General features: G+C 40.7%; 2 protein-coding genes across 2 annotated transcripts in view; one reads left to right on the forward strand and one right to left on the reverse strand.

The window, feature by feature from the left end:
* Nucleotides 1–66: 66 nt before the first annotated feature.
* cryaa (crystallin, alpha A) lies at nt 67–1,303 on the reverse strand. Its single transcript, XM_061272191.1, has 3 exons — nt 945–1,303; nt 744–866; nt 67–686 (listed from the first exon to the last, which is right to left on the reverse strand). The coding sequence occupies exons 1-3, from the start codon at nt 1,140–1,142 to the stop codon at nt 477–479; spliced, it is 531 nt and encodes a 176-aa protein (XP_061128175.1). The 5' UTR covers nt 1,143–1,303; the 3' UTR covers nt 67–476.
* A 4,048-nt stretch (nt 1,304–5,351) lies between these two features.
* The window catches only part of LOC133167010 (diacylglycerol kinase zeta-like), a 48,623-nt gene continuing 41,486 nt past the window's right edge, over nt 5,352–12,488 (forward strand). Inside the window, exons 1-2 of the mRNA XM_061297532.1 lie at nt 5,352–5,749; nt 7,983–8,086. Coding sequence (XP_061153516.1) covers nt 5,618–5,749; nt 7,983–8,086 — 236 coding nt within the window. The 5' untranslated portion in view covers nt 5,352–5,617. The remainder of the gene's footprint in view (nt 5,750–7,982; nt 8,087–12,488) is intronic.

Consider the following 12,488-nt stretch of genomic DNA (forward strand, 5'->3'; position numbering starts at 1 on the left):
TTGCAGTGAATTTACGGAAATTCGATTCGAGGGCAATCGATGACACAGGAGTAGCCTTCTGTTAATTTTGCAGCTTTATTATGTTTTTTTCTTTCGCATGGACTTCTCAGTATCGAGGTATCCAATGAACAAGGCATAGACTAAAAGACAGGATATATTGGAGACATGAGTAGAAGGTTCAAAAGGTCTGAGCTGGACTGGAAGCAGTCGGGGCGTTAAGAACTATTGTAGAAATCTGTGACAAAATGTGTATGACATTACCTGTGAGCCAAACAATCACGAGGACCTCAATTTCAGCATCCTCATAGGGACCTTTTTCTTATCTTAGTGATGCTCTGAGAGTGTGCTAAGAATCATCTGGAGAGGAAAGACTGAAGCAAGAAGGACCCATGTGTCCTCTATTGGGGAAAAGAGGAAGAATAAATGGAAGATTTGTGGCTGCCATCCCATTTGGTCGACGCCCACCACTCGAGCCTTTAGGAAGAGGCGGCGACGTTGGGCTTGTCATCACGAGTGACAGGAATGTTGCGCTCGCTACGGCCGGATTCGTTCCCTCCGCTGACCTTTGGCCCGGTCAGTGTGAGCAGGCCGTCAGCAGAGAGGGTACAGGTGATGGCGGATTGGTCCACGCTGGATGGGAGGCGGTAGCGGCGGTGGAACTCACGGGAGATGTATCCATGGTCATCCTGGAAGACCAAGCCAATTTGCAGACTACTACTACAAAAAAAATGGTTGCGACTCACCTGTCTTTCTCCATGCTTGCCTTGGATCTCCACGTAGTCGTCACTGATCTTCACACTCAGTTCATCAGGAGAAAAGTGCTTGACGTCCAGGTAGACCGTGAACTTTTCCCTGTCAGACCTCACCTGGGCAATATATTAGAGATAGTATAAATGTAAATGCAATCAAGCCTGACAAATGTACACTTCCAATTTGGTTTTTACCTCTGACATTCCAGAGTTGGAAGAATCCAAAAAGTTACGGAACAGTGACTGTCTGTAATAGGGGCTGATAGTGGAGGCAGCGTAGGGGAAGAGGTCGTAATCGAACATGCCCTCGCCAAAGAACTGGTCGAAGAGTCGAGCCGGGTAAATGGAACCCAGGGCGCGTCTGAACCAGGGGTGCTGGATGGCAATATCCATAATGACTGCGGAGAGGTTCGGGTCTGGTACAGCTTGGCTTGACTCGGGTGATTGAATGTGGCAGCTCAGCTTAGGCTCCCGTAGGTGAAGTGAAGAGAGCGACCAAAGAATGATGTTGAAAACAGCGAGGAGATGAGAGCGACTCGGGTGTTTTCTGCCCAACGGCCGCATCCTCTTTATATACCTAAGAACCAGAAAGAGGGGCTTTAGCCACGATCCCTCTGGAATGGCATTATGTCATGTTGCATTTAGCACACTCAGCAGAATTTGAGTTGAGGATGGGCAGTCTGGGGGTGGTGATTGGTGGGTTTCAGGGTACGGGGACTGGCGTGACTCAGTACCACCTACACGCCAGACACAAGGGGCTGCCAATAAAAACTGTTCCCCGTGTGGAAGGCATGGCCAATACAATACAGCCAGGAAGCAATGTGCAGCACCGTATTGTTCCGTACGGGTGCCTGGGCCAAGTGGAGATTTAGAGACATAGTTGGAGAGGGGAAGAAAAGGTTCAGTGAAGATGAGGTTACTTTTTCAAGTACTTCATTTAATATTTCGCGTTGGGTCCTCACATGTTCCTCATCCCAAATTTGGCATTGTACAAATTTGCCTTTCTATCACACCTAATCCAATTGGTCGCTTGTTTTGTTTCTTTGCCCTGTGTTGCCTTGGTCCGTACTTTGGATTTTTTCTTTCAAACGCCATTGGTTAGACATTTCTGAAATTTTAATTGAGTAAAATATGTTTTGCCGTGATTGGTTGTGACCTGAGACCTGGCAACTGTAAATTACATTACATTGGCAGATGTAATTTTCAGTCGATAGAAAGTGGCAAAATGGCTGCCCTCTGAGATGGATAAAAGCAGCTGAATTTTGATGCTGTTTTTTTCACTTTGAATTTAGAGCAAACATTTGAGATATGAAAAAAAAAATCTGTTTGACAGACAGTGAGCAATTCTTCAAAAAGAGGCTTCAAGCTGTTTGGTCACTCTTAGTTGAATTTTTCTGTCAAAGTAAACACATATGGCAGAGCCCCGCCTGACACCAGCCTTATTTCAAGGTATCAGGTCGACACAATGGTGGCCGCATTCCGTCTCCATTCCATTTCGTGGACATAAAAAAATGTATTGGTAGCACCTGCAATGCCTTCAATGGGAACGTTGCCACCACCAACGTCATAGAGCCGTCATGCTACTACTTAACACGGTAGTTGCAGCGCTTGTGCTTTAATGACAAGATAATAGCTTGCTGAAATTATAGAAAATTACTCACTAATGTTCCTATAAGCTTTATTTTCGATTCACCCGATTACAGTGTGAAAACCTTCTATCTCTGCAAACACTTCCACAATTGGTGTGGGGTGTTGTCTAGACCTGTACAAGACATTCCGGTTTGGTTGCTACGTAATATTCTCACCAATCAGTCTTGTGTTTCTTTTTTTTTTAATAATTTGCTTAATTACAGTTCAGCACTGAGTACATGACTAAACTTCTCAAAGGGAAATGAGAGTGTGGTTGACCTGTTGGTCTTTGTCATTCTCAACCATTTTTTTCTTCTTGCAGTTCCGTGACGTAGAAATAACCCTATTGATATAAAAGTCAACTGTCCCCATAGTCCAAACTTTACCACGCAGCAAACTTTTTTCATTTGTCTCCTGTGAGTTCGAGTATAAAATGATACGAACAAAAGATGACAATAGACCAAGCAAACTGAAGTGAGCTCTTGTTTGACATCAGAGTCAGTTATGCATGCTTACTCGCTTCAAGGAGGATATCCAATGGAGCGTCCTAATTTTTCTCAACTGGCATGAATGGACAATTTCCCATTTTGTCTCTGAAAACCCAATTCACTGAAAATTTCCAAGCATCAAATGCAACACTGAATGCAATCCAACAGCAAACATATTTGCCTCAAGTGGCTGAGTCAATGCTTTGCTTTCTTAAACAACCAGGTTAATTGGTAACTTACTGCTGAAATCATTTGATGTGTTTCTGCAATGGATAACATCGTGAATGTAGGTATTTTCAATGAAAATTTGAATGATGTGGAATTAAAATTAGCATTACTCCACGGAAAAAGAAGCGCCACTTGAATGTTATCCTTGTTAAATTTTCAGCCTTCTCAAATTCTGAGTATGAAAAGAGCAATTCAGTCAACATCCCTGTGCTATTAGATGAGTCCATACGAAAGCATCTTAGCAAACTCAACTAAAAAAAGACCACAAATCTTAACATTCAGTTTTGACAAAATGTATGACATCTAAAAAAAAAAAAAAAAAAAGGAGAGGGGTGGGGATGTTATTTCCCATGCCTGCTTCACCACTAGTGGCATTAGGCTAATCCTGCAGGGGCTTTGGCCTGCTAACACTGGGGCTTAGTTGCTCCATATAGTCATGGGCCAAGAGCAACCGAGCCGCTCAGCCGCATCTGTTGTAGGCTAGGCTGCTAGAGGTTGTCCGAAGTTCGGGGTCAGCGAGCTGCTGCCGACCGGACACAGACGTCGATTACACTGGCTCCAGATCACCAGAGTCAGCACTCTGGCTTTTTAATCAATGGCACAGACAAAGACTGTCTGTGTGTTCAAACGAGCTGTTTTGGCCTTCTGGCTGCGTGAACATGCTCTTATTCAGTCATTATGAGTTTGATGCGGAGCCACATGGCACCGGGAAGGATCAGAGAGAGCACCTTTATAATAATATTGCATTTGTGTTTGAAGGTTCCTGCAAAGGCTCCGAAGAAACACTGTACAATGAAACAGTAAAAGCAAAGTATAAAATCGACAAGACTAGAGGCAGTATGAATGGAAATGTTTAAAATTTGGCTGTAAAGAGGAAGATACAGTCTGCATTGCACAGATCAGGTGCTATTCAAGTCCTACAGCAGTGGAGCTGAGTGACTGAATGCCGGAATCGAACTCTGCGCCTCTGAACTGTGAGGCAGACGTGCTAACCTAACAGGTAGCCAGTGGTGGAATATTATTTCCTTGATGACTCGAGCAGCATGGATTTCGGACTAATTGTAAGCAATCACAGCAAGGGAGATATTGAGGGGCGAATTTAGTTTTTTTCTTAAGAAATGAAAATGTCCATGAAAAAGGAAAACAAAGCTCTTTTCTTGGATCATCAATGGTCTGTTTGTTTGATGATCGTAAACATTCGAGGAAAAATGGTCATGTGCTGGTTTTTTTTTGTTCATTTGGTTTTCTCTGGCTTCTTTGTTGTTGTCTGTTCATTGTTTATTGTGCTCGTTGCTCCTGTCAGTAGTCAGTCTTGTCTCAATGCGTGTTGTCTGAATCTTGTTTCCTGATTCTCACTGCTTTATATTGTGACTTGTTTGCCTACTTTTAAGAAAAAATTAACCCATCTTGTGGCACTCCTTGCCACCCCACTTCCTTGGGTTAACCATTTACTTAATTAATTGCAAATTTGGACAGAAATTAAGAAAATCTTATCCATTGATTAGTTGCTAGTATAAACTAGTCCAAGCAGCTTGTCGTGCTTATTATTGCTTTTTCCTTACTGTTTTCTGTTTTTCTAATTTGGAACCTTAAATGGATCATTAAATGAATTATATATTTTTGGGCCAATTACGATCAAGGCAGTTATGTGAACACTCTGCACTAATCATAACCCACAAATACTTTACTCTTTTCAGGTATATGACTTTCATTTATGAGGTGTTGCTTTCTATTTTGGCGAAGACATGAATAACGTGAATGGACAAGGTTCGGGTTTTCGTTTTGGATGAGCGGGCGCCATCTGCTGGAAAATTATCAAACTACAACGAGCGCGATTTTAACCGGTGTCAACTCATCTCAGAATTCACAATTATTCCAAGGTTTTTGAAGACTGCACTAAAAATCATGATTCAAATTGTTTGCTGGCTCTTGGTTGTGCATTGTGTAATGAAATGACAGTAGATATATATTATCTATCCATTTTTTTGCGTGTGTAATCTGTACTCTAGTTGTCATAATGTGCCAAAATTGTCTCATTTCCCATTACTACGAGTTTGGGCTTGCTAGTACACCACAGTTGTTTACTCGTAGTTTATTTGTAAAAAGCAATTTATTTCTCATAAGTGGAAATTGTGGGGGGTTGAAATCGAAATGTCGTAGGTAACCTGGAGAGAAAGAGAGAGAGAGGCAAATAGAGAGAGAGATAAGAGAGACTATTTCCTGCAACATTACGCGTGACGTCACAGTAGATACAGAGTAGAAGTCGACGCAAAACATCAGTGTATTGTCGTGCGCTTCATTGAACGCGTGTCCTTGGCTTGACACTTTGACCATGGCACTGTCGCTCGTGCACGATGTGAGGAAACAATTTTAAGACAGAAACAACAACTTGTAAAAACAAACTAAAAGAAAAACGCTAAAAAAAAAAAGAAAAAAAAGAACAAGAAGCTATTGAGAGGCAAGTGTGACTGTCTTGCGTCACAGCAGAGGAGCGAACAAGCGGCAGGCACCCTTGGCTTGGAAATGTTGAGGGGCTCACTGAGGGACTCCGCGTCCGCTGTGCCTCCCGTGGCGGAGCGGCCCGAGCTGGAAGACAAGTCAGCAGATGAGGACGACGTGTTCGACGACGAGGAATCCGCCAGCTACCGCCGCCGTGTGAGTCTGTGTGCGTGTTTGTGCGTGCGTGCGCGCGCGCGTGTGTGAGGTGTTTTTTCTGTCTTTTATGGGCGTGTGTGGTCACCCTTTCTTTTGTTTTTTCCCCCCTCTCCCGATTTGTTTTGTCCAAGCACTTTTCGAGTATGTTGTCATTGTTTTCATCCAGTTTCCGGATCGCTTCTTACGAGGGGCTCACCCGAAATTTTGATTTTGGAGCTCTCTTTCTGCCAATAATATATGGCATTAATACGGTATAAACATGTTGCAGCGCTTTGAGTGTACAACAGAGCCAGGTCTAGGCAAGATAAATCAAATAAATGTGGTTCCCCCTAAAACTAAATCTCCCAAAATATATTATATTTCATATATTAAATCATGCCTCTCTCCTCCGCTCCACTTCTTAATGTCTGAATGTCTTGCTTGCCCCCTCAAATATAAAACATATATACAGTAATCCCTCGCTATATCGCGATTCTATTATCGCGGCTACAGTACATCGTGGATTTTTTTTATTTTTATTTTTTAATAACTTTCAAAATAAACCTTCTGAATTGAGGGATTATAGCACAAACATTGTCCACACGCAAGCAGAAGGCAGGGTGTCCACACAATTGCAGAACATACACTTGTACCGTTTTATTAAAAAAAAGTTGGTTTAATAATAAGAGTTCGAAAAACATATGTACAGTATTGTACCTTGTTATAAAAAATGTTATAATAATAAAAAAGTTCTAAAAACATATTTATGGTATGTACACTTGTACTTTGTAATAAAAAAGTTGTTATAATAATAATAAGAGTTCTAAAAACATATTTAAATGTAGCAATAAGATGGAGGAGTGAGTAAGTAAAAGATCTATTACTTTAGAATTATTACTTGAGAATAACCTATTACTGCCTGTTAAAAATGTTAAGTTAGCGTATAAAACGAGAACTAGATTGTTCTGTTGCACTTTGTCTACGCTAGAATATTGAGAACTACCTTGTTCTGATTTTAATGTTGTTGTTTTTGTACATTCTGAAATCAGTAAAGCTGAACTGGTTTTAAATGGAATCCAATGTAAAAAGATTTATAGTTTATTTTGAGTTTTTTTTTTTATCGGTATAGGTTTATTTCCAGAAAAGCCAATGTTATTATATCAAAATACCATTAAAATACCATGTCAAAATCACCTTTATCGTATTGAAGTGTATCCTTCAAAAAAACGATATCGTGTCAAATGCTTAGGCCCTTTATCAATACATATAAAAAAATATATATCATTAGACCCCTAATATTGAATGTGTGTGTGTTGCACTAACTGGTACGAGTATCTGTACCTTAATATATGTACCGGTTATGCCCACCTTTTACCTGAAGTCAACTCGGGTAGGCTATGGCATCTAGGATAAGTGGTACAGAAAATGAATGAGTGGATGGATCTGAAACCCACATCCCAACTGAAATCTTCTTACTGGAAGGCAGCTGGAGAGAAAAAAAACGTGACACCATTTCTAAGATATGACGCAGCGCACTATCACGATTCACCAGACTGGAACGGTCCATCAGAGAGAAAAAAAAAAAAAAAGAAAGTTGCGATAAGTGAGCCCTACAAATCTACTGGCCTTGCTACAATGGGAACTGGGTTTAAAGGCGTCACAGACTGTATATCGTACTTTATTAGTATTAATTTTATTAAAAGAACATGACACAGCATAATTCTGAGGAAGAAGTGGGTTACCTCAAAGCGAGGAATAAATGAGTGTGTGTCTATTTTTAGAAGCTGCCTCGCCCATTTCACTGACGGTAATTTGCTTGTGTACATTTTGGCAACAGACACTGCATGCCATGCAGGTGCAGATAAATTTATTGATATACTTGTTGCAAAGAACGATACAGTATACTGTACTATTGTATTTGTACAGCTTGGTGGTGACCCGATGTAACCCGGAAGGGCTTTTTGTGTCTTTATGATAGGTCATGTGCATTTTTGATTGGCTGTTACATCTGTGATGTTGCGACTCCGTGCACCAGCAATACAAAATTTGAATCTCCACAAATTCAAATTTGTGTACTGTAACAGACTAGTAACTAGTAACAGACCATCGACCATTCATTAAAACCAATAGCCGAACGCCACCCACTGCACGAGAGTTCAGTCGAATGCATCGCTCAGTGTGTAGCGGCCAACGGAGCATTTGGACCTTCTTTGTGGAATTCAGGAATTTCAAAACATCTTATTTATTGTTTTAGATGCCAGGACTGGAGGAAGAGGAGAAGAAGGGATCCTGGAGATCAGCCTCTCAGATGGAAAGCGAATTTATGCAGTTGAATTTCAAGAAGCAGGTGTCTTACAGGTAAGGAAGCGGTTTAAAGCAAAAGAGAAAGTGGAATGTGCTTATCTACTAACCTGTCAAACCTGAAAGTGATGACATTACTCCTCTCTGTGTCCTGCTTGTGTTTTCGTGTGGGCTGGGATTACCTCACGATAAACCTCCGCTGATATATTCATTCGTTCAATATTCTAAATATATCTCGAGGTGTTTATGTAACAGTCACAATAATGAAAAGCAAAGGATGATTGCAGTAAATAGGAAGAGGGAATTTGCCCCCAATAAAAAGCTCTCAAAACACTCCAGGGCCAATATCACTTTTATTTTTCCCACTCGCTTTGGTAAACGTCTCGATTCATCTTCATAGGTTTCAAAATAGTAAATCCAGTAAAAAGGGAAAAATCCCATGGAAGAGCCAACTGACAACCCCCCCCCCCAAAAAACCACTTGAATTTGTGAATAGCTAACCACCATTCAGTGAGAGTTCACTGTATTACACCAGTGATGAACTAGGTCATATGTGTAAAGTGCAGTGACATGGATAGAGCCATATTATGCAATATGCGGGCCATGTCCTCCATGAGGTCTTCAAAAGTGAATTGCAGTCCCCATTCGCCCCCTCTCTGGTGGTGGAGCGTGGGGCTTACACTCATCCCCCATGTTAGAATAATCAGTAACACAGGCTATGTGTGAAAGCGAGGTGGTGCGGGGTCATGGCTGGCCCAGCCGGCTGCTGTTAAGACTGACACGACCGAGTTATGTAAGCGTCTGTGTTTTTTAACATCCGTTTAATCTCTCGCCGGCGAGGTTTTATTCGTAATATATCCGTTGCAAAATTAGACGTCTCGAAATAGAAACGTCAGAAGGGACTTTGAGAGAATAATCGCGGATGTCGTTTCGCTGTTTCTCGTCCTCCTGTGATATTTACCTCGGCTCATTATTTTTTACTAGCACCTTTCGTATTATATTGCCTCCAGTATTTTCTTCTTTGTGCGTCAAGCCGTGTGTCAGGAAAGGAAGTGTCTGCCATGTGTTGTTTTATTAGAGATCATAAACATCAACAAGAAGCAGACATGAAGTTCTGCCTTCCTGGATTTAATGCATTTATTCTCTATAATTAGATCTGCGCTATGAAGGATGCACTGCATCAAATGAAACAGACGAGATGAACGTGAAGCAGCACTGCAGATTTAGCACTTCTGCCTCCCAGTTCACGGAGGTTCAGATCCCACCTTTCCGTGGGGAGCTTGCGTGCGCTCCCCGTGATTGCGTGGGTTCACTCTGGGTACCGAGGTTCCACCTACGTCCCGGAAGCATGCGAGTTAGTAGCTCGTTTTTCATTGCGTCGCTCTGAACTGATCCGATCCTCAGCGACTTTCTCTTTGACGAGTGTTTGGTGACTCTTCTGTCATGCCGCAGTTTCTTTTGCCAACAAGCCACGACACCTGCGCAGCTTCTCCCCACTTCCCCATCACTCGCACTCACAGCCAGTCTAGGGAAGGCATTTATTTATAAGCTATATTCAGCCCACTCCTTTTGGGCTCTTATTACCGTCTACTAAATATTGTATGTAAACGCATTGTCAGGAATGTACCGTGCCCAAATAAGCTAAACTAAAGTAAACTCAGCTGCACATCATGACAGATAATGTTGTCGACCGGATCATTTTCTTGAAAAAGAATGAAGGGTAGAATTTACGTATGAGCTGTAAATAAATGAACTCATTCATTATGTAGGGCGGAAAAACTTGAGCTTGCCTTCCATCAATGACCGACAGCCGCCACTGGTACCCGGTCTCAAACTCAGCTGGGATAATGTGGTACAGAAATTGGGCGGATGCATAAATAACACATTTTGCTATCTATAACTCTTGAACAACCAAACGGAAGCTTCGCCCTGACTTCAAAATGTTTACAACGGTATGACACTCAGCCAATCAGTTTAATTACTTTCTCCGTGGTTCCTCTCTTATCATTCCGACTTCTTGATTGCCAATCAAACCAAAATAAATAGGACTGCGTCTGACGTAATAGTAATTATGCCAAAGTCATAAGTTCATTTCTAAATTTACTTTTCTATTTTGTACCAAACGCTGTGTACCAAACTGTCATCTGCAGATTTAGCACTTCTGAAAGTGTGATCAATATCACAATCGACTAAAATCAATGCAAATGTATAAAAGATGAATACACCTGTAAAATAAATAACAATAACAAATAAAATTAAAAGTAACTAAAAAATATAAATAATAATTATACAACAGTGTGTGTATAGACATTTGTACATATACATGATATTAATTGTACAAATGTGATTTGTAAAAATTATTTTGCACAATGGCTACCAAGTATTTATCTCACGCACAATGGAGAGTTGCTTTATAAATGAATTGTGAATGATATAAAACATGATTAACAGTAATGACATTTTTAACACAGTTAATTGCATTACCACGCCTAAAACAAAAGTACTGTTGGCAGCTCACCTCATTTATAATTTGTACGAGTTGATTACTTATTGAAGCTCTTTAAATGTTAAAACTTTGATGAGCCGCATTCAAGCTCGGAGGCTTCTGTTGCTCCCTCAGGCGTGATCAAACTCGTGATTAATATTGACAAGCGTTGATATGTCAAGCAGCTGAGGGAGTGGGAGGGGAGGAACAATGCACTCCTCGCCCCGAGCCAGAAAGTTGTATAACCTGGCACCACAGCATGTACCAGAAGGATGGAGAACAACAAAACCGAGAAAGAAAAATCGCGGCAACTCATGGCCTCCTCGCCTGCCTCGAGACAAATTCACCGTTTATTTTTTTTCATTTCTTTAATTCATCTTCAAACTTCCTGGATTAATACAGACTGAATTGAAACGGACGCATACGTATTGGAAAATAAATGTTGTCCAAAAACAAAGCAGATTCATTGCTGTTGTTTCTAACTGCAGTTTTTTTTTTGTTGCAAAGTAGAATCTCACATTTCATTGTGGCCAACAGTAGAATTTGGGTCAGGTAATGGACACATTGGTGCAATTGTGATGAATAGTCCGAAGAAACCACCATGGATGGGACTCCCTCTGCAACACCGCAGTTAAGGCTCTATGTCTCCATGTATATCCAATCATACGTGTTGCGTTCCTTTTTCTAAACGATCTTCCGCCCCAGTAGCATTTCAAAATACTTTGCACAGCTTGGCATTTTGCTGCTGTGTTGGCATTTGAAATAACAACCGGGTTGGTCGAGCTCCGTGATCAACACATGCATTTGTTTCCTTTATGTGAAATCACCTGAAATCTGAAGAGTACAATGAAAGGATAAATCCATCCTTCCTTTACCTGAACCTCAAATTGTGTTTCCACACAGTTTAAGTTTTTACAAGTCATAGTAAGTGGCATCGTGGTAACAGTTACCATTGAACCCCAGTTCCGGGGATGTCTCACCTTCACATTAAAAACAAATATTTTGTTGTATTTGTATTTAACAAAACTGTTTTAGACAGTGTAAGGAATAAACTAATGTGATTAAAATCCAAAAGAAATAATATGACTGTGTATACTGTTTTAGACTAGCAGTATAAATATTGCAAAAATAAGACAAAGAAAATGCTACGGTATCACATTCAGGGTTAATGATGACGTGTTTATAGTTGGAGTCCTTTGCTGGAGAGAAACCGAGAAAATGGGTCAGCGGTGGGTGGTGAGAGGATCTCTTGGAAAATTGTGTCAGGCCTCTGAGTGGCATTTTATTTGTCATGGAAATGCAAAGTGGGCGATGGTTGAAAGAGAAAGTGAGCAGGTGTGTACGTGCGTGTACATGCACAAATGTGTACACTGCGAATCCACCACTGATAAAAGGATGTAACATAACACTCTTATGTTGTTAAAATAGGGCGCTACCTGGACGCAACACCGATTGGTGTCTTGAAATCGAAACCACGTCCTTACATAATGATTAAAGTTGACTGGTTAGAGTCGAAACGATTTGTCTGTTATTTATCCATTTTTACATTTGGCACTTGTCATCATCAGAAAATAAAAATAAACTGTCAAAGTTCAGAGATCAAAATAGTCTACCTAAGTATAAATAATAAATCTTGTATTTGTACTTTGGTATGTGTCACCACTGGTGCATGTTACAATAGAAGAGGGTAGACTACAATAGAATAGAATAGAATAGAATAGAATAGAATAGAATAGAATAGAATAGAATAGAATAGAATGCAATGCAATGCAATGCTATGCAATGCAATGCATGGCACTACACTACACTACACTACACTACACTACACTACACTACACTACACTACACTACACTACACTACACTACACTACACTACACTACACTACACTACACTACACTACACTACAGTAATATACAATACAATACAATACAATACAATACAATACAATACAATACAATACAATACAATACAAT

This window comes from Syngnathus typhle, linkage group LG2 (assembly GCF_033458585.1).
Source record: "Syngnathus typhle isolate RoL2023-S1 ecotype Sweden linkage group LG2, RoL_Styp_1.0, whole genome shotgun sequence".
NCBI lineage: Eukaryota > Metazoa > Chordata > Actinopteri > Syngnathiformes > Syngnathidae > Syngnathus > Syngnathus typhle.